We start from the raw sequence: 13,396 nt of genomic DNA, 5'->3' as shown, positions 1-13,396 counted from the left end.
CTTGGAAATTGTAAATTTTATACGTTACATCTAACGTAAGTTTATTCCATGTTTAAATCCTTCACATATGTTAACTTACAAGAATCTATATACATTTAATTCGTCCTTTTTACATATCTACGATCAAAACGGTAGCGCGTGTATATTTATTTTAATATTTAGTTTTAAAAATGAGCAAAAATGAAAAAGATCTTAAATGTATATCGCTTAAGATGTTAATTACATTTTATTTCTTGGAGAAAAATGTTCGTATTATTTATTGAAACAGAAATTTTATTCAAAAAACTGTAACAGCAGAAAAGAGTTCTTATTTTTCAAGAATCAAGAACGTATCACGTAGAACAAGATGATATGATTTGAGGATGTAATTCTTGTTGCTCTTACGATTAATAACGCTATGGAAGAAGAGACGATTACGTAAATCGGGTAATTTAGTGTACCTCTAAATTACGTCACTCTACGATCTTGACTTCCGTCTCCACTCATCCCCGTCTTCCCTCCGCTCGAAGGATCTTCTCAGAATTCGTATTGCGAAACAAAAATGAAGATCTTAGCGACAGCGCTCCCGACGAACATGGCGTCGTGGTAGATCTCCATGCTGAGATCCAGCTCGATCTCCTGCGGTCCCGGAATCGCGCGCGTCAGCACCAGGACCGCTTGTGACGGCGCCGGTCTCCTCAGAGCGAAACAGGATTCCGTGGCGCGCGCGATACCCGGTGGGGCGCGCACATCCACCAACGCCATGGTGAACTGTACCGTCGACTCGGGCTGATGGCTTCCCCTCATAGTGAACAGCTCCAGCTGACCGGTAGACGGGATGGGCAGCATGCTCACGAAAGTGATGTAGTTGTAGGAGAAATGCGAGGGCGACCGAAGGCAAGCCAGGTCGTCCACGCGGCAGTACCTCGAGGAGCGTACGCAGCGACTGAAATCGCGAGCGGAAAATTTTTTATTATAGAGTCGATCGAATAACCATCTATATCTGAAATTAACTCGATCATCAAACGTGAGCCATCGGACGTGACATATGCCGGGAATTAAAATTAGAGAAAATTTTGAATCTATTATATCAAACCCAGTCATTACTTTTTTCTCATGGGGTCCGGCTGATACCCCGAGGGACAGTTTATCCGGTTACAACGGAAACTCCCGCGCGTGTTCTGGCACATCTCGTCCGGCTCCCTGCAGACCTGACCGGCCGCGCACTCGTCGATGTCTGTGAACACACGTTTAAGCGGTTTAAGACACGTAAGTACGTTGCAGCACGTGACGGTATCGTGACCGCCAACGACGTCGTGATTGCGCGAGATCGAAGAGATTGCAGGAGCGCGTGTTCGTGCGCCAGTGACCCGAGCTGATGCTCCAGTTCGCCGGCAAACGGGTCAAGTACAAATTGCACCGCCGTTTCAACTGCGGGATAAAGTAGGTAGAACGCGTGCTTTGATCGCGAAGCTACAATACCGTGACTCACTTAAATAGCCTCGTAAATAGGCTTTCACTTTCCATCTCATCGATTCGCGCGATAACGTTGATGCACGAACGCATATTGCCGATCTTTGAACCGTACGTGGGAGTATTTAAATTTTTTGTATTTTTTTTCGTACAACCGCTTTTCTGTATACGTAGAAGTTATCACCTTGACACGTTCGACCATCGACACCGAGCCTGTATCCTTCGGGACATTTGCACGCGTAGCTTCCCGGCGTATTCTCGCAGATGCCGATGCAGAGATGATTGTCCTTGAATTCCGTACATTCGTCAATGTCGCTGCAAGATCTGTTATCGGCATTTAGCCTGAATCCCGCTTCGCATCCGCATCTGTAACTGCCCCACACGTTCAAGCACACCTGCTGACAGAGTCCCGGCGTTTGCTGGCACTCGTCGACATCCTGAAGAACGTGCGATTAGGTTTCGAGCTGAGAACATTCTTGGATATTGTTATCTATCCAAATTGTACGACGTGACTTACTTGGCAGACCCCGGCGGATCCTCCAGCGTTTTCGAAGCCTTCCGCGCACAGGCACTTGTAGGAACCAATAGTGTTCTCGCAGCGGCTGTTCAGTCCGCAGATGTTGCCACTATAGATGCTACACTCGTCGATGTCAACGCAGTCGTTGTTAGGCCCGGCCGCGTGACCAGGCGGGCAGATGCAATGATATCCGCCTTGCCGATTCTCGCAGGTCTGGCCCTTGCCACACTCGTGCGTTCCCTCCTGACATTCGTCTACGTCGATGCAGTATTGTCCGGACGCAGGGTCCAAAGTATAACCGGGCCCACAGATCACCCTGGACCCGCACCTGTAAAATTTCTCCGCATATAATTTGTGTCGCTGCTTCTATCGATCAACAATTTTACGCGTACCTATAGGATCCTAGAGTGTTGATGCACATAGACCTGGCGCAGGGATTCGGCGTTCTCTGGCACTCATCTATGTCCACGCATTTGCCGCTAGAGCCGGGCTCGAAGCCGCGCGGGCACGTTGGCCGAGGACCGGTCGGGGTCATCGACGTCGGCGTCGTCGTCGTGATCGTCGCGATCCTCATCGTCGTTGTTGTCATTGGCGATGTGCGCGGCTGCGGAGTCGGTATACGCGGGATGCGATCGCAGCGGTACGAGCCCAGGGTATTCCTGCATTGGTACCCGGACCCGCAGTCGTGAGTGCCCAGAATGCACTCGTCGTCGTCCTCGCAGATCTCCGTCGCGGCATTGAGAGTGTATCCGGTACCACATGGCAAGAAACGTGTACACGTGTAGCTGCCGATCGTGTTGTCGCATCGCTGCGTCGGCAAGCAGTCGTTCTCCTTCAACGGAAAATGTTATAAGATCGGTATAGAGAGAAGTTTCTCATTAAGGCAAGATAACGCAAAAACGTTACATGATTTAATTTGTCTTCTCTAATTGGACGCACGAGATGTCACAATATTTGCATTTTTTTTTTCTCAATATTTATGCCATAAATGTCAGATCGCGCGTGATACGTTTACGCGAGCGTCGGGTCGTCGTCGTCCTTGTCGTTACCTGCAACTGACATTCGTTGATATCGACGCAGGCCTGCGTGAGATTATCACGCCTGAAACCGGTCTTGCAGGTGCACGTATAGCTGCCTACGGTATTGACGCACTCCTCGTTGCTGCTGCAAGCATCCTCAAGCTCTCTGCATTCGTTGACGTCGACGCAGCCGCGATTCCTCACGAACTTGGTCCCGCGCATACACTTTTGGTTCATCGGTGCCGGCATCGCTGTCGTGGGTGGTTTTCTGGTTACCGGGACGGGCGGTTTCGCACAGCTATAACCACCCGGTTGGTTGTAGCAGAGTTCGTCACCGCATGTGTCCAATCTTTCCGCACACTCGTCAATGTCTATAATTTCAAGTACTTTGGATAACAAAACTCGAAGATATCTTTCCGTTCGTATTAAAGCGGTCAGGTTTATATATATATATATATATATATATATATATATATATATATATATATATATTATAAAGTATTAAGACAGTATGACTATCACTATATAAATATACAAAAAAGCGTTATTTTCTTGCAAAACAGATACCTTGGCATTTAAGCTTTCAAATTATATCTCTGATAAAAGCATTGAAAGCAACTAAAATAATGTAGGACCACGTATAAAACATAAACATAATTCGACGCAATAAAAACGCAAACAATCATAAATGATATTTGTGACTAATGGTGCATGTCGAAAGCCGATGGGAACAGCATAATTCACCCATGCCTTCGCGAGGAATTTATCGAACATGCGTCAATTAGTCAACCTGAGCTTGATATCGTTCTGACGAGTTCTGAAAATATGAAAAATATCTGAAATCGTTGTTAACACGGTATTACAAAATATAAGCTTACGCTACAACTAAAAAAATATATAAAAGAATACGTAGTAGTCAAGAATATACAAATATCGTTTATTAGCCCTTGAACTTTCTACATTGTTTTAAAACACACGAGCTTGATTCTTTTTATAATTTAATATAACACATATTTAACGTTTCTTTGTTTTACAAAAAAGCGTCTCATTAATTTTAAAGGACAAACTTTATAAAAATTATTAGATGTACCTGTACATCTGCGTAAATTAGGATGATACCGATAGCCAGAAGGACAAGCTGGTCGTTGGCGTTGACGAGGAGGAGCAGGTCTCTCACACCTGCAAGATATATATCATCGGATATTATTAATTCATGTTTTATTATATTTACCTTATATATAGAACCCAGATAGAACATCCAACAGATTTTGTAAAAAAATTTTCGCGCACCTGTATGTACCCGGCAGGTTGACGCATCTTTCGGAGAATCTCGCGTCACAGCTGTACTGCCCGGTTCGGCACTCATCGATGTCCTCGCATCGTTGAGTGCCCAAGGAATACTGGTATCCGGACGGACAGGAGGGCAGTCTGGTCAAACACTCGAAGCCACCTTCTTTATTCACGCAGTACTGATGCAAGTTGAGCCGACAGTTGTGTAGGCCCTCGGAGCACTCGTCGATGTCCAGGCAGGTGCCATTGAAGGCACGTCTGTAACCGCGGCTGCAGGGCGTTATCAACTCGCAAACAAAAGATCCGTTGGTGTTGACGCATCTGTGGATCAACATTCAACATTCGTGGATACTTATGAATTTGAATATTAATTGTGAGAAAGTAACGCCGAAAGAGAAAAGTATCGATCGTCACTATCGTAATTATTATAGAAAAAAAACCACGCGATCTGTGATGTTTCCTACATAATTTAAGACGCGCACCTATGCGTACTCTGAGGACAATCGTGCCTGCCTAACAAACACTCGTCCACGTCCTGACAGCCCTTCGTCGTTGTGCTAAAGTACCACCCAGTGCTGCAAAGGGGCGAACAATCGTAACCTCCTGGCGTATTCGCGCATCTCTCGTGATCTCGACATCCGGGACCGACCGCGCACTCGTCTATGTCCACGCAATAGCCCGTACTCGCGTCTCTCTTGTATCCCAGTCTGCAGGGTTCGGTGGACCAGTAACGATCCGTGTTCTGGAGCATAAAAATACGAGTTAAAGAGACACGTCTTTTTACGAACAATGCATATATACGTATATCATTCTCGCAAAATCGGCGTAATTTATAACTCGCGAACGTGCTTCCAAGCACCTGTACTCTGTTGTAGCGCGAACGAACGAACGGTCTTCTTGTTGTCGCGCTGCTACGCGTCGTCTCGAAGATGCTGGTGGTAGTAGTAGTAGTTCGCGTTCCGCAAACGTAAGAGCCATTCGTATTAATACAATAATGAGTTAGACTGTCGCAGGTATGCAAACCGAGCAAGCATTCGTTGATATCTTCGCAAGGTTCTTCGGCCTTGTTCGCTGATCGAGACGTGTTACGCAGCCGGAAACCGGGTGGACATGTTGGAGAACATCGATAACCGCCCTCCGTGTTTACGCAACGCTCTCCTAAGCTGCAAGTGGCTATTCCTTTGGCACATTCGTCGACATCTGTCATTTATAAATTACCGAAACACTTATTGACTTTGACAATCATCTACAGAACAAAATTATTTGATGTAAAAATAAGTAATACGTACCGATGCAGCGGCCAGATTTCCCATCGAAAAGATAACCGTCGTCGCAATCTTCGACTTCGTTCATGACCGACGAAATGCTCGTTCTCTCTAGTTCATATCCTCTGCTAAATCGATCATCGCGTTGATCGTGGTTGGTCTGCTGCGTGGTAGACGCGTTCCTGTTGTTTTCTGGTACGCATCTATTTTTTTTTTACATTAAAATAATCCGTTAAAATCCTCTTTTGAACTTATATCATTAAAATATCGTAGGATATCGCACCTATAACTACCGATTTCATTAACACAACGCTCGTCGAGCTCGCAGGAATGCAGTTGTTCATTGCACTCGTCGACGTCGATGCACCTTGTTATTCCGGAATCGTTAGAGGGTTTGTATCCCGCGGAACAAGTCATCCGTAGATCTGATCGCACATTCTTTTGATCGGACGGATCCTTGTCGATTGGAGAAAGCGGAAAAGGACTACGCGATGTCTTTGTACACTCGTACGCACCCTCCGTATTAATGCATATCGTGCTGGGATCGGGACAAGGCGTGCTCGACTCGATGCACTCGTCTACGTCTAAAAGAAAATACGCATATAATCATGGACCATAAGCTGTTTACTTGTGAAAAGAGAAATATAACTATGTAATGTCAATCAAGTTTCAATCTTTGAAATCTTGACGCTATTAATTCAGCAGTGCACTTGTATAATTTTTATTGTATGTTAATCAATCACGATCGCATACGGGTTATCAAAAACACAAATCGCTTAAGAAATTAACTTATTACTCACATGCATGAAAGATACGGGGATGAAGCGTTGCATGCGGAATCAGATCGCGGTGAATGCGAACTCAAACTTATTCCCAAGGTAATCCATGACGTTTTCCAAGATCATTCGATCTTATACAATGAGGGAAAATAGCGATCGCGAGATGCACGTGCATGACTGCATGCATATATTCACCTAGTACGAAGACCGGAAATTTTAATTCAAAACATAATAAAAATTTACTTTGTCGAAAAAGCGACAGCGTTGTTATCGTGCGGCATAACAAAGATTTATTAAAAATCTTGGAAACGGAGAACGAAAGCTCACCGACGCAGACACCCAGGCCGATACTGTACGTGAATCCTTTCCCGCATTTCATATCGCACTCGTAAGCACCCTCGGTGTTTCGACATTGCTCGACATCTGCCAGACAGCTGTGTATAGCTTCCGCGCACTCGTCCACGTCTGATTAACAAATAAGCGAGAGAAATACGTATAAAGAGAAGAAAAATTTCCCGCAGAAAATTTATCGTTCCACCATTACTCGCAAATTAATTTGGCAAACCAATATTACCTTTGCACAACTGCAACGATTTGTCGAACTTGAAGCCCGCGGGGCAGGATTTCGCCCCGGTCATTTCCAGACACGCGTAACTACCCAGCGTGTTCACGCAGAACGGTTTATCAGCGGCACAGGCAGACGATAAAACGGCACACTCGTCGATGTCTGAAAAACAAACGCGTAATATATAATTTCGATTTGTTGATCGATGGGGTGCGTGGACAACTTTATGAAAAGACGCGCTTCTAATTAAGTTACCTGCGCATAGACCTTTCAGTGACTGCCATTCGTAGCCTGGAGGGCAAGCTTCGTAGGGTGCATTCTTTGCGGACTTCTCTCTGATGCAAATATATGATCCTATGGTGTTCTGACATCCTCCGCCGGGACACACGTTGCGCTCCAGACACTCGTCCACGTCTGATCGATGAATCGGTCCGCGAAAAGTGACGATCATATGCGAAATCGAACGCTCGATCGCAGAAACAAGCAGCACAGCGCGATTGAACAAAAATTAATCTCGCAGAATAATAGAAAAAAAAAAAGAAGATACGAACTCGATCGCACGTTGCACAATTTAAGCGAGACACAAGGCCACAGCGAATATAGCGATAAGATCGACGCGATATTACAGAAAGGACGAGTATATGTTATATGTTAGTTATATTAAGTAAACGAGAACGAGGATGTGCTTCTGTTATCGCGTTGAAAAATAACAAAATGTTGAAAACGTGTTATTTCCTTACCTGCACACGTTAGCGTTACATTTTCTTGAATTATACGTACCGTCGCACACCTGATTGGTGGCGTTATAACGATAGCCCGACGGACACAACGGCAACGATTCGTTATCCTTGTCTTTGTCCGGCATTTTTTTAGTCCTCGATGACCTCGCGATGCACGAACGTGCGTCTTTGGCCAAGTCGTATCCTGGATTACAGCTGCATACGACGGCCACCCCGTTGTCGGTGCAGCGATGCTGGCAAGGATGAGTCGGCTTGCATCTAAAAACGGAGATTTTTATTATTAATATTTTTATTGTCAACAATAAACACGCTTCTAAGATGATAAAACTGCAGACTTTTCATTCGCAATGCACGCGATATACATACCATTACTAATAATTAACTGGAATGATGACGTCACAAATACATTCTGCCATGCAATAAAAATATCTATATTAAGGATCTATATTATTCATACCTGTCGATCGGTTGATCCTGCTTGCAAGTCTTTCCGTCCTCCAACAAAGTGAAGCCGGCGCGGCATTCGCAGCGATACGAGCCCGGTGTCGGTACGCAAATGTCAGAGCAGAGCAAGCCTTTCATGAGTTGACAGATATCGTCCAGCTCTGTGAATTAGAACGCTGTGATTTAAAGTCGCACTTGTATGAAGGCTATAAAAAAAAGGAGAAGTTGCGACTGCGCCGATATATTCTCCATCGGATGCTATTGCGCTTAAGGAACGTGACGCGCAATTCGACATTTATTTACAGAGCGATTTTATTCATGCAGATAGATTTTTATTTATCATTTGTAATAACAGAGAAAGAGAGAGAGAGTCAGAGAAAAACCCTGCAGCAAACACCGCATGTAACATGTAACGTATGTACAGGGACACATGTGATGTTAGTCAGTGTAACACATGTGTCGAGTTATATTGCATTTATATTGTTGAGTTTGAGTAGGAAATTACAAGTTACAACTAACCCGTACGTTACATGTTACATGGCGTTTGCTGGGAAAGATTCCATACAGTAAATTAGTTTTTATGTACGTTAAATTGTACGTTACCTGGAGTTGGTACCGAATATGACGTGGATTCCGGCGATGTAGAGGACGGATCACTTGACGATGTAGAGGACGGATTATTCGACGACGTAGAGGACGGATCATCCGAAGACGTAGAGGACGGATCATCCGACGATGTAGACAAAGATGGAGATGAAGAAGACGGCGATGACGGCGACGGCGATAACGAGGACGATGATGATGGGGATAGCGTTGACGACGGCGACGAGGACGGGGAATACGAGGACGTTGGCGAGGACGATGACGAGGAATCTAGATCGGTTTCGGTCGAGCTTTCGCTCGACAATTCACTCGTAAGATCCGTCGTGGAGCTCGGCGCCACTTCGTGACAGCATTCCAAGAACGCGGGATCCCAAGGAATGCCAAACGAGAAGCTTTTAAAGGAGCATCCTTGACCCATAGACCCCGCGAGAATACCTGATAATACATTGATACCACGCTCGCGTCAGGGATAATCGATAGAAACGAGTTTATTCGAGTATTTCCCTGAAGAGAAAGCTCGTGTTAAATATTGGCGATCGCGGCGACCGTGAAATTCGCAAGATGTTAAATTGAGTGAAAGCTACCTAGCTTGCAGCCCTCGCAACAGTCGCGATGGTAATCGCCGCGGCCGGGCGTCTTCAGCGACCTTTGCGACGTCGCGCTCGTCACGCAAGCCAGACCTTGACGAGCGTCGGCTTTTCCCTTTTCGCATTGCAGCTCGTGGTAAGCCCGAACGCAGCAGATGTCCACAGCCTCCAGGCAGAGGCCCTGCTCCACCCTCGGCACTCCGGTCACGGGTCCGATGAACTTCTCGCACCTAAGACCTTCCCGAGCCCAAGAGGTGCCATAGCCGCAGCATTTCTCGAACTGAGCCTCCATTCTTCCCTCGACGGCAAGCGCTATTTCGAGCGATAAAAAATAAGCGAGGCGTGCAAATTTACTCGGAAGAGTAAATGCGGTTGTTACTTACACCGTCATGTTTTCGGTATTAATTCAATGGCGATATATTCAGACATTTCTATACATTTTAATTCAATTTAATGTTTATATAGAAATTTGAAATTTTTACTATTCTTTGTGAATAGTAAACTAAATCGGAAATAAATATACGCGCGTGGTTTCTTGAAACTACTTTAAATGTCTTGCATTCATATATCTTTGCATGTCGTAAATTAACTCTGGAAGAACGAAATGGTAAGCGTATCTAGGTCAAATGCTCTGTTTAATTTTTGTCAAACTTATCACTTTCCTAATCCTTTCGTCGTTCTCTTAAAAATTCTGTAAACCTCTTATTTGCATTATTACGAAATTCTAACGGAGGATACGACAGTGCCTGATGACAAAAGCAGAGAAAAGAATCCTGTTTTCACCATAAAAAAAGTTCATACAAAATTATAAGGAGATTCGTGGATATCTGTCGAGGAAATGTGTGTGAGAGGAACTAGCGTAGGAAAAAAATGCGCTTTGCAAATTGATAAGAGCGAAAAGCATCAAAACCTCGTTTCTCTTAGACATCGTGTGTTTTCTCACTGATAGATATGCGAGTCGCGAATTTTATCTGTAAAATATATATCAATCTAGCGCGCAAACAGTTTCTGCGAAGAGCTTAGAGATCCTCCAATAGCGCTTTCACGATCTCAATTGTTCCTCAATGCGTCCGATCTACATATAATGCGAAAATTAATTTATATCAATCGACGCGCGGTGTGCACGAAATCGCCATGGGCGTCGGGCGCCCATTTATTCTTTTCGATAATGTATAAAACGCGTCGAGGATCGTAGAGGTCAGTCTGGGAGTTAAATGAATTTTATATGAGCTACAAGAGCATAAAAGATTATTATACAAATCTTTTATTTATTCTTTCTTTGAAAGAACGCAATGGTACAACATGACGTGTAAACGTCAAGTTGCGACAGAATGTTTCGTGTCGTGTATTTGTATATGTAGAAAAAACTCGCAAGGTAGTACTCTTCTGAAGAAAACGTTTGCCTGCGCCCATGTCGCCCACTTAAATACAATTATTGATATCTTTAGAATATTGGCGGTTGAACTTCACTTCGTGGAACTGCCTCGAAGTTTTGAAATATCGAACGCAATTCATATATAGTATTCCGCGTGCGCAAATAAGCCTAGGTCAATGGAGAACTAACTAATAGGATGATTTGCTTAACGTCTGTATACACATTGAGCATCGTCGTGATGCAATGAAATTTAGCTTATCGCAAATATCAGCGACTCGATAATTTTATCCAGGAAAACCGGGTACGTAATTAAATTTAAAACAATTTTTTGGAACAGTTTCTTTACTGTTGAATTTATATAGTATCAAATATTCAATTTGAGTCATTTTTAACCATTCCCGTATTAGGTCGCCACTGTTCGTACTCAATATGTTGTTAATTTAACTAAAATAATGTTAATTTAACTAAACCAATGGAGAGTTAAAATAATACTGTTTTATGTTAAAATAATAAATTTCGACACACATGATAGTTAAAAATAACAAAATGTTATTTAATTCAAGATATTGGGTTAAATTTTATCCTTTAATATTTAACAGTGTTCTGTGTGACATTAATACGTTCCATATAAATGCTCTAAAAGTTGGAGTTTATTATGTCAATTCAAAGTCACACAGTTTTCACGCAAAAGTCTATTACACTACGTTAAAAACGAGGAATATGTTAGAAAAATCGAGGAATTAAATAAGCTAGAAACTAGCGCATCTCTCGCGCGATAATCAAAATTTTTTTAATAGACTTAAATAACTTTGGACCAATCAATTCTAGTAATTCGATCGGGAATTTAATCGTTATTCGGGCTACGAACGATACCTCGTTTGTGCAGGACCAGCTGCTCCAGGTGGACCATCAGGAGAAGGATAATAAAGGACGCAGCGAGATCGACGTAATGTGCCATCTTGCCTCATCGATCGAACACCGCGATTATTATACCTCAAACGATTTTTCGCGTTGATCGAAATGCGATTAAAATTTTTCTTTTTTTTTCGCGAAGAAACTATCAATTCGACCTCTCGGTTTTTTTATCACTTTTTTTTTATCTTTTCGAAAAAAAACGTGCGAGCAACCGTCCCGAGAAAGTTTCATCCGGATGTGCCGCGGACGAGCGCTCAACTTGCATTGAAGCATTTGGTACGCCGGCACTTCGGTTTTGTCATCAGCACCTTTGTACATCTCCCTCGCAGGTCCCGGGCCTCTCCTTCTACCCTTCGTCCTCATCCTCCCTCCTTCCACGCGCAACACACTGTTGCGTAGTACAAGTCCGCCGTTTTTCTCTCTCACTCTCTCACTTTTTCTCTCCGTCTCATTATAGATATGAGAATACGCGTGATACGCGCTCGCAGACTCCGTGTGTGATTAATAGCGCGATTCGAGCAGAAACGGAGGCAGACAAGCGCGATTATCTTCAAAATCGTCGCTGGCATCATCGTTCGCGCTTTGATAAGAATAATTGGATAGCTCCGAGTGTCAATCAAAGGCTTTATTTAAAAAATAAGTACAGTTTGAAATGTAATTGTTATGCTAAAAGATACTAACAACCAATTCGTATTTCAAATTATATTTTCTCTTTATCGGACAAACATGTACTTTCATATAGGCAATCGCAGCTTATTCTTCGAGTTTTTCGCCGTCCTCGTGACTTCTTCTGCTCCAGGCCGCGGCACAAAGCAGCTTTTTTTGCCGATGAGGCTTCCTCAACAGTCAACAGTGGCCCCCTTGTCGCGCGAAATTTCGTACCACCCATCGGGCGCATGTTGCCTCCAAATCTCTCAACAAGGGGAAATTTATAATCTACACAAATCATTTCTAAATGATGACACTATTTGTATGCTATTAACGAGAAATCTGTATAAGATTTTATCCAACTCCGTCCTCTTTAAATACCAAGAAATTTTATCAAATTCTATATTTAATGTTAGCGATTTTATTTCAAAGACATTGACTTATAAATTTATATTAATCAATCGTCGCGATCGTCGATAAATAATATTAAGATGCCCCTTCAGTTTATGTAGATCTGCGTTCTTAACCGGGACGCAGAGTATCGCTTATCGCCCGCCATCGTCGTCGTCGCAGCGACATATTGACGCTGACAGACGCTATATAACACCCTGGTTCACATGAGTCGCGCATTGTGAAAAAATCCCGTGGCTTTCAGAAGCCGCTGTAGCAGCACACGCTCCGCATCATCCTCGAGGTTCGCCGTTAACGGCTTACGCAGCCTTCGGATCTAAAGTGGTTGCTTTTTTGCCGCGGCCGGCTCTGCATGTGCTCGGTCTGCTGGTAATAGGGCCAGGGCGAACGAGGCGACGACGCCGCGTGATTACGCGTGTCGATGTAAAAAGCAGAGAATTTTTGACAATCCGCTGGGAAAAAAAAAGAGATGCGGTTAACGCGTCTTCATAGGGGCCCCGAGGATAAGTTTATTTGGTCGGCCGCTTCCTGTTCCGCGTTTCGACCGGCGACAGCTATGCGATCGCGGCTCCCACGAACCCAAATTACCCAACGGCGATTCGGGCGATTGTCAATTCCTTCCTGAAGAAAAATTAAAAAATTTTACGGCGTTTTTCCTTGGTTTGATTGTAAACAATTTTAATTCCGCAAAGACTACGATATACTGATCTTTGAAATTCCGACGTGACGGCAAAATTGTCCCAAGGCTGTCTAATTATATCAAATTATCATCGTGAAATAAATTGC

At 43.8% G+C, this 13,396-nt stretch overlaps 1 protein-coding gene across 1 annotated transcript; it reads right to left on the bottom strand.

Moving 5' to 3' along the window:
• Positions 1 to 8: 8 nt before the first annotated feature.
• LOC139823657 (uncharacterized) lies at positions 9 to 12,086 on the bottom strand. Its single transcript, XM_071796178.1, has 20 exons — positions 11,510 to 12,086; positions 9,259 to 9,573; positions 8,675 to 9,109; positions 8,085 to 8,232; positions 7,668 to 7,885; positions 7,143 to 7,301; positions 6,897 to 7,049; positions 6,650 to 6,787; positions 5,827 to 6,127; positions 5,568 to 5,746; positions 5,138 to 5,478; positions 4,761 to 5,020; positions 4,279 to 4,599; positions 4,079 to 4,167; positions 3,019 to 3,359; positions 2,362 to 2,801; positions 1,970 to 2,297; positions 1,637 to 1,889; positions 1,087 to 1,216; positions 9 to 925 (listed from the first exon to the last, which is right to left on the bottom strand). The coding sequence occupies exons 1-20, from the start codon at positions 11,592 to 11,594 to the stop codon at positions 517 to 519; spliced, it is 5,043 nt and encodes a 1,680-aa protein (XP_071652279.1). The 5' UTR covers positions 11,595 to 12,086; the 3' UTR covers positions 9 to 516.
• Between the last annotated feature and the right edge of the window lie 1,310 nt (positions 12,087 to 13,396).

Source organism: Temnothorax longispinosus, chromosome 1 (assembly GCF_030848805.1).
Source record: "Temnothorax longispinosus isolate EJ_2023e chromosome 1, Tlon_JGU_v1, whole genome shotgun sequence".
In the NCBI taxonomy this organism is placed as follows: Eukaryota; Metazoa; Arthropoda; class Insecta; order Hymenoptera; family Formicidae; genus Temnothorax; species Temnothorax longispinosus.
This window is presented reverse-complemented; position numbering and strand designations above follow the sequence as displayed.

Coding starts and splice junctions, on each gene's coding strand:
- LOC139823657 (XM_071796178.1), bottom strand. CDS start 11,594: ATGGCACATTACGTCGATCTCGCTGCGTCCTTTATTATCCTTCTCCTG. Junction 4,168..4,278: donor AACCTGCCGGGTACATACAG/GTGCGCGAAAAT, acceptor TATATCTTGCAG/GTGTGAGAGACCTGCTCCTC. Junction 1,217..1,636: donor CGATGGTCGAACGTGTCAAG/GTGATAACTTCT, acceptor GTGTGTTCACAG/ACATCGACGAGTGCGCGGCC.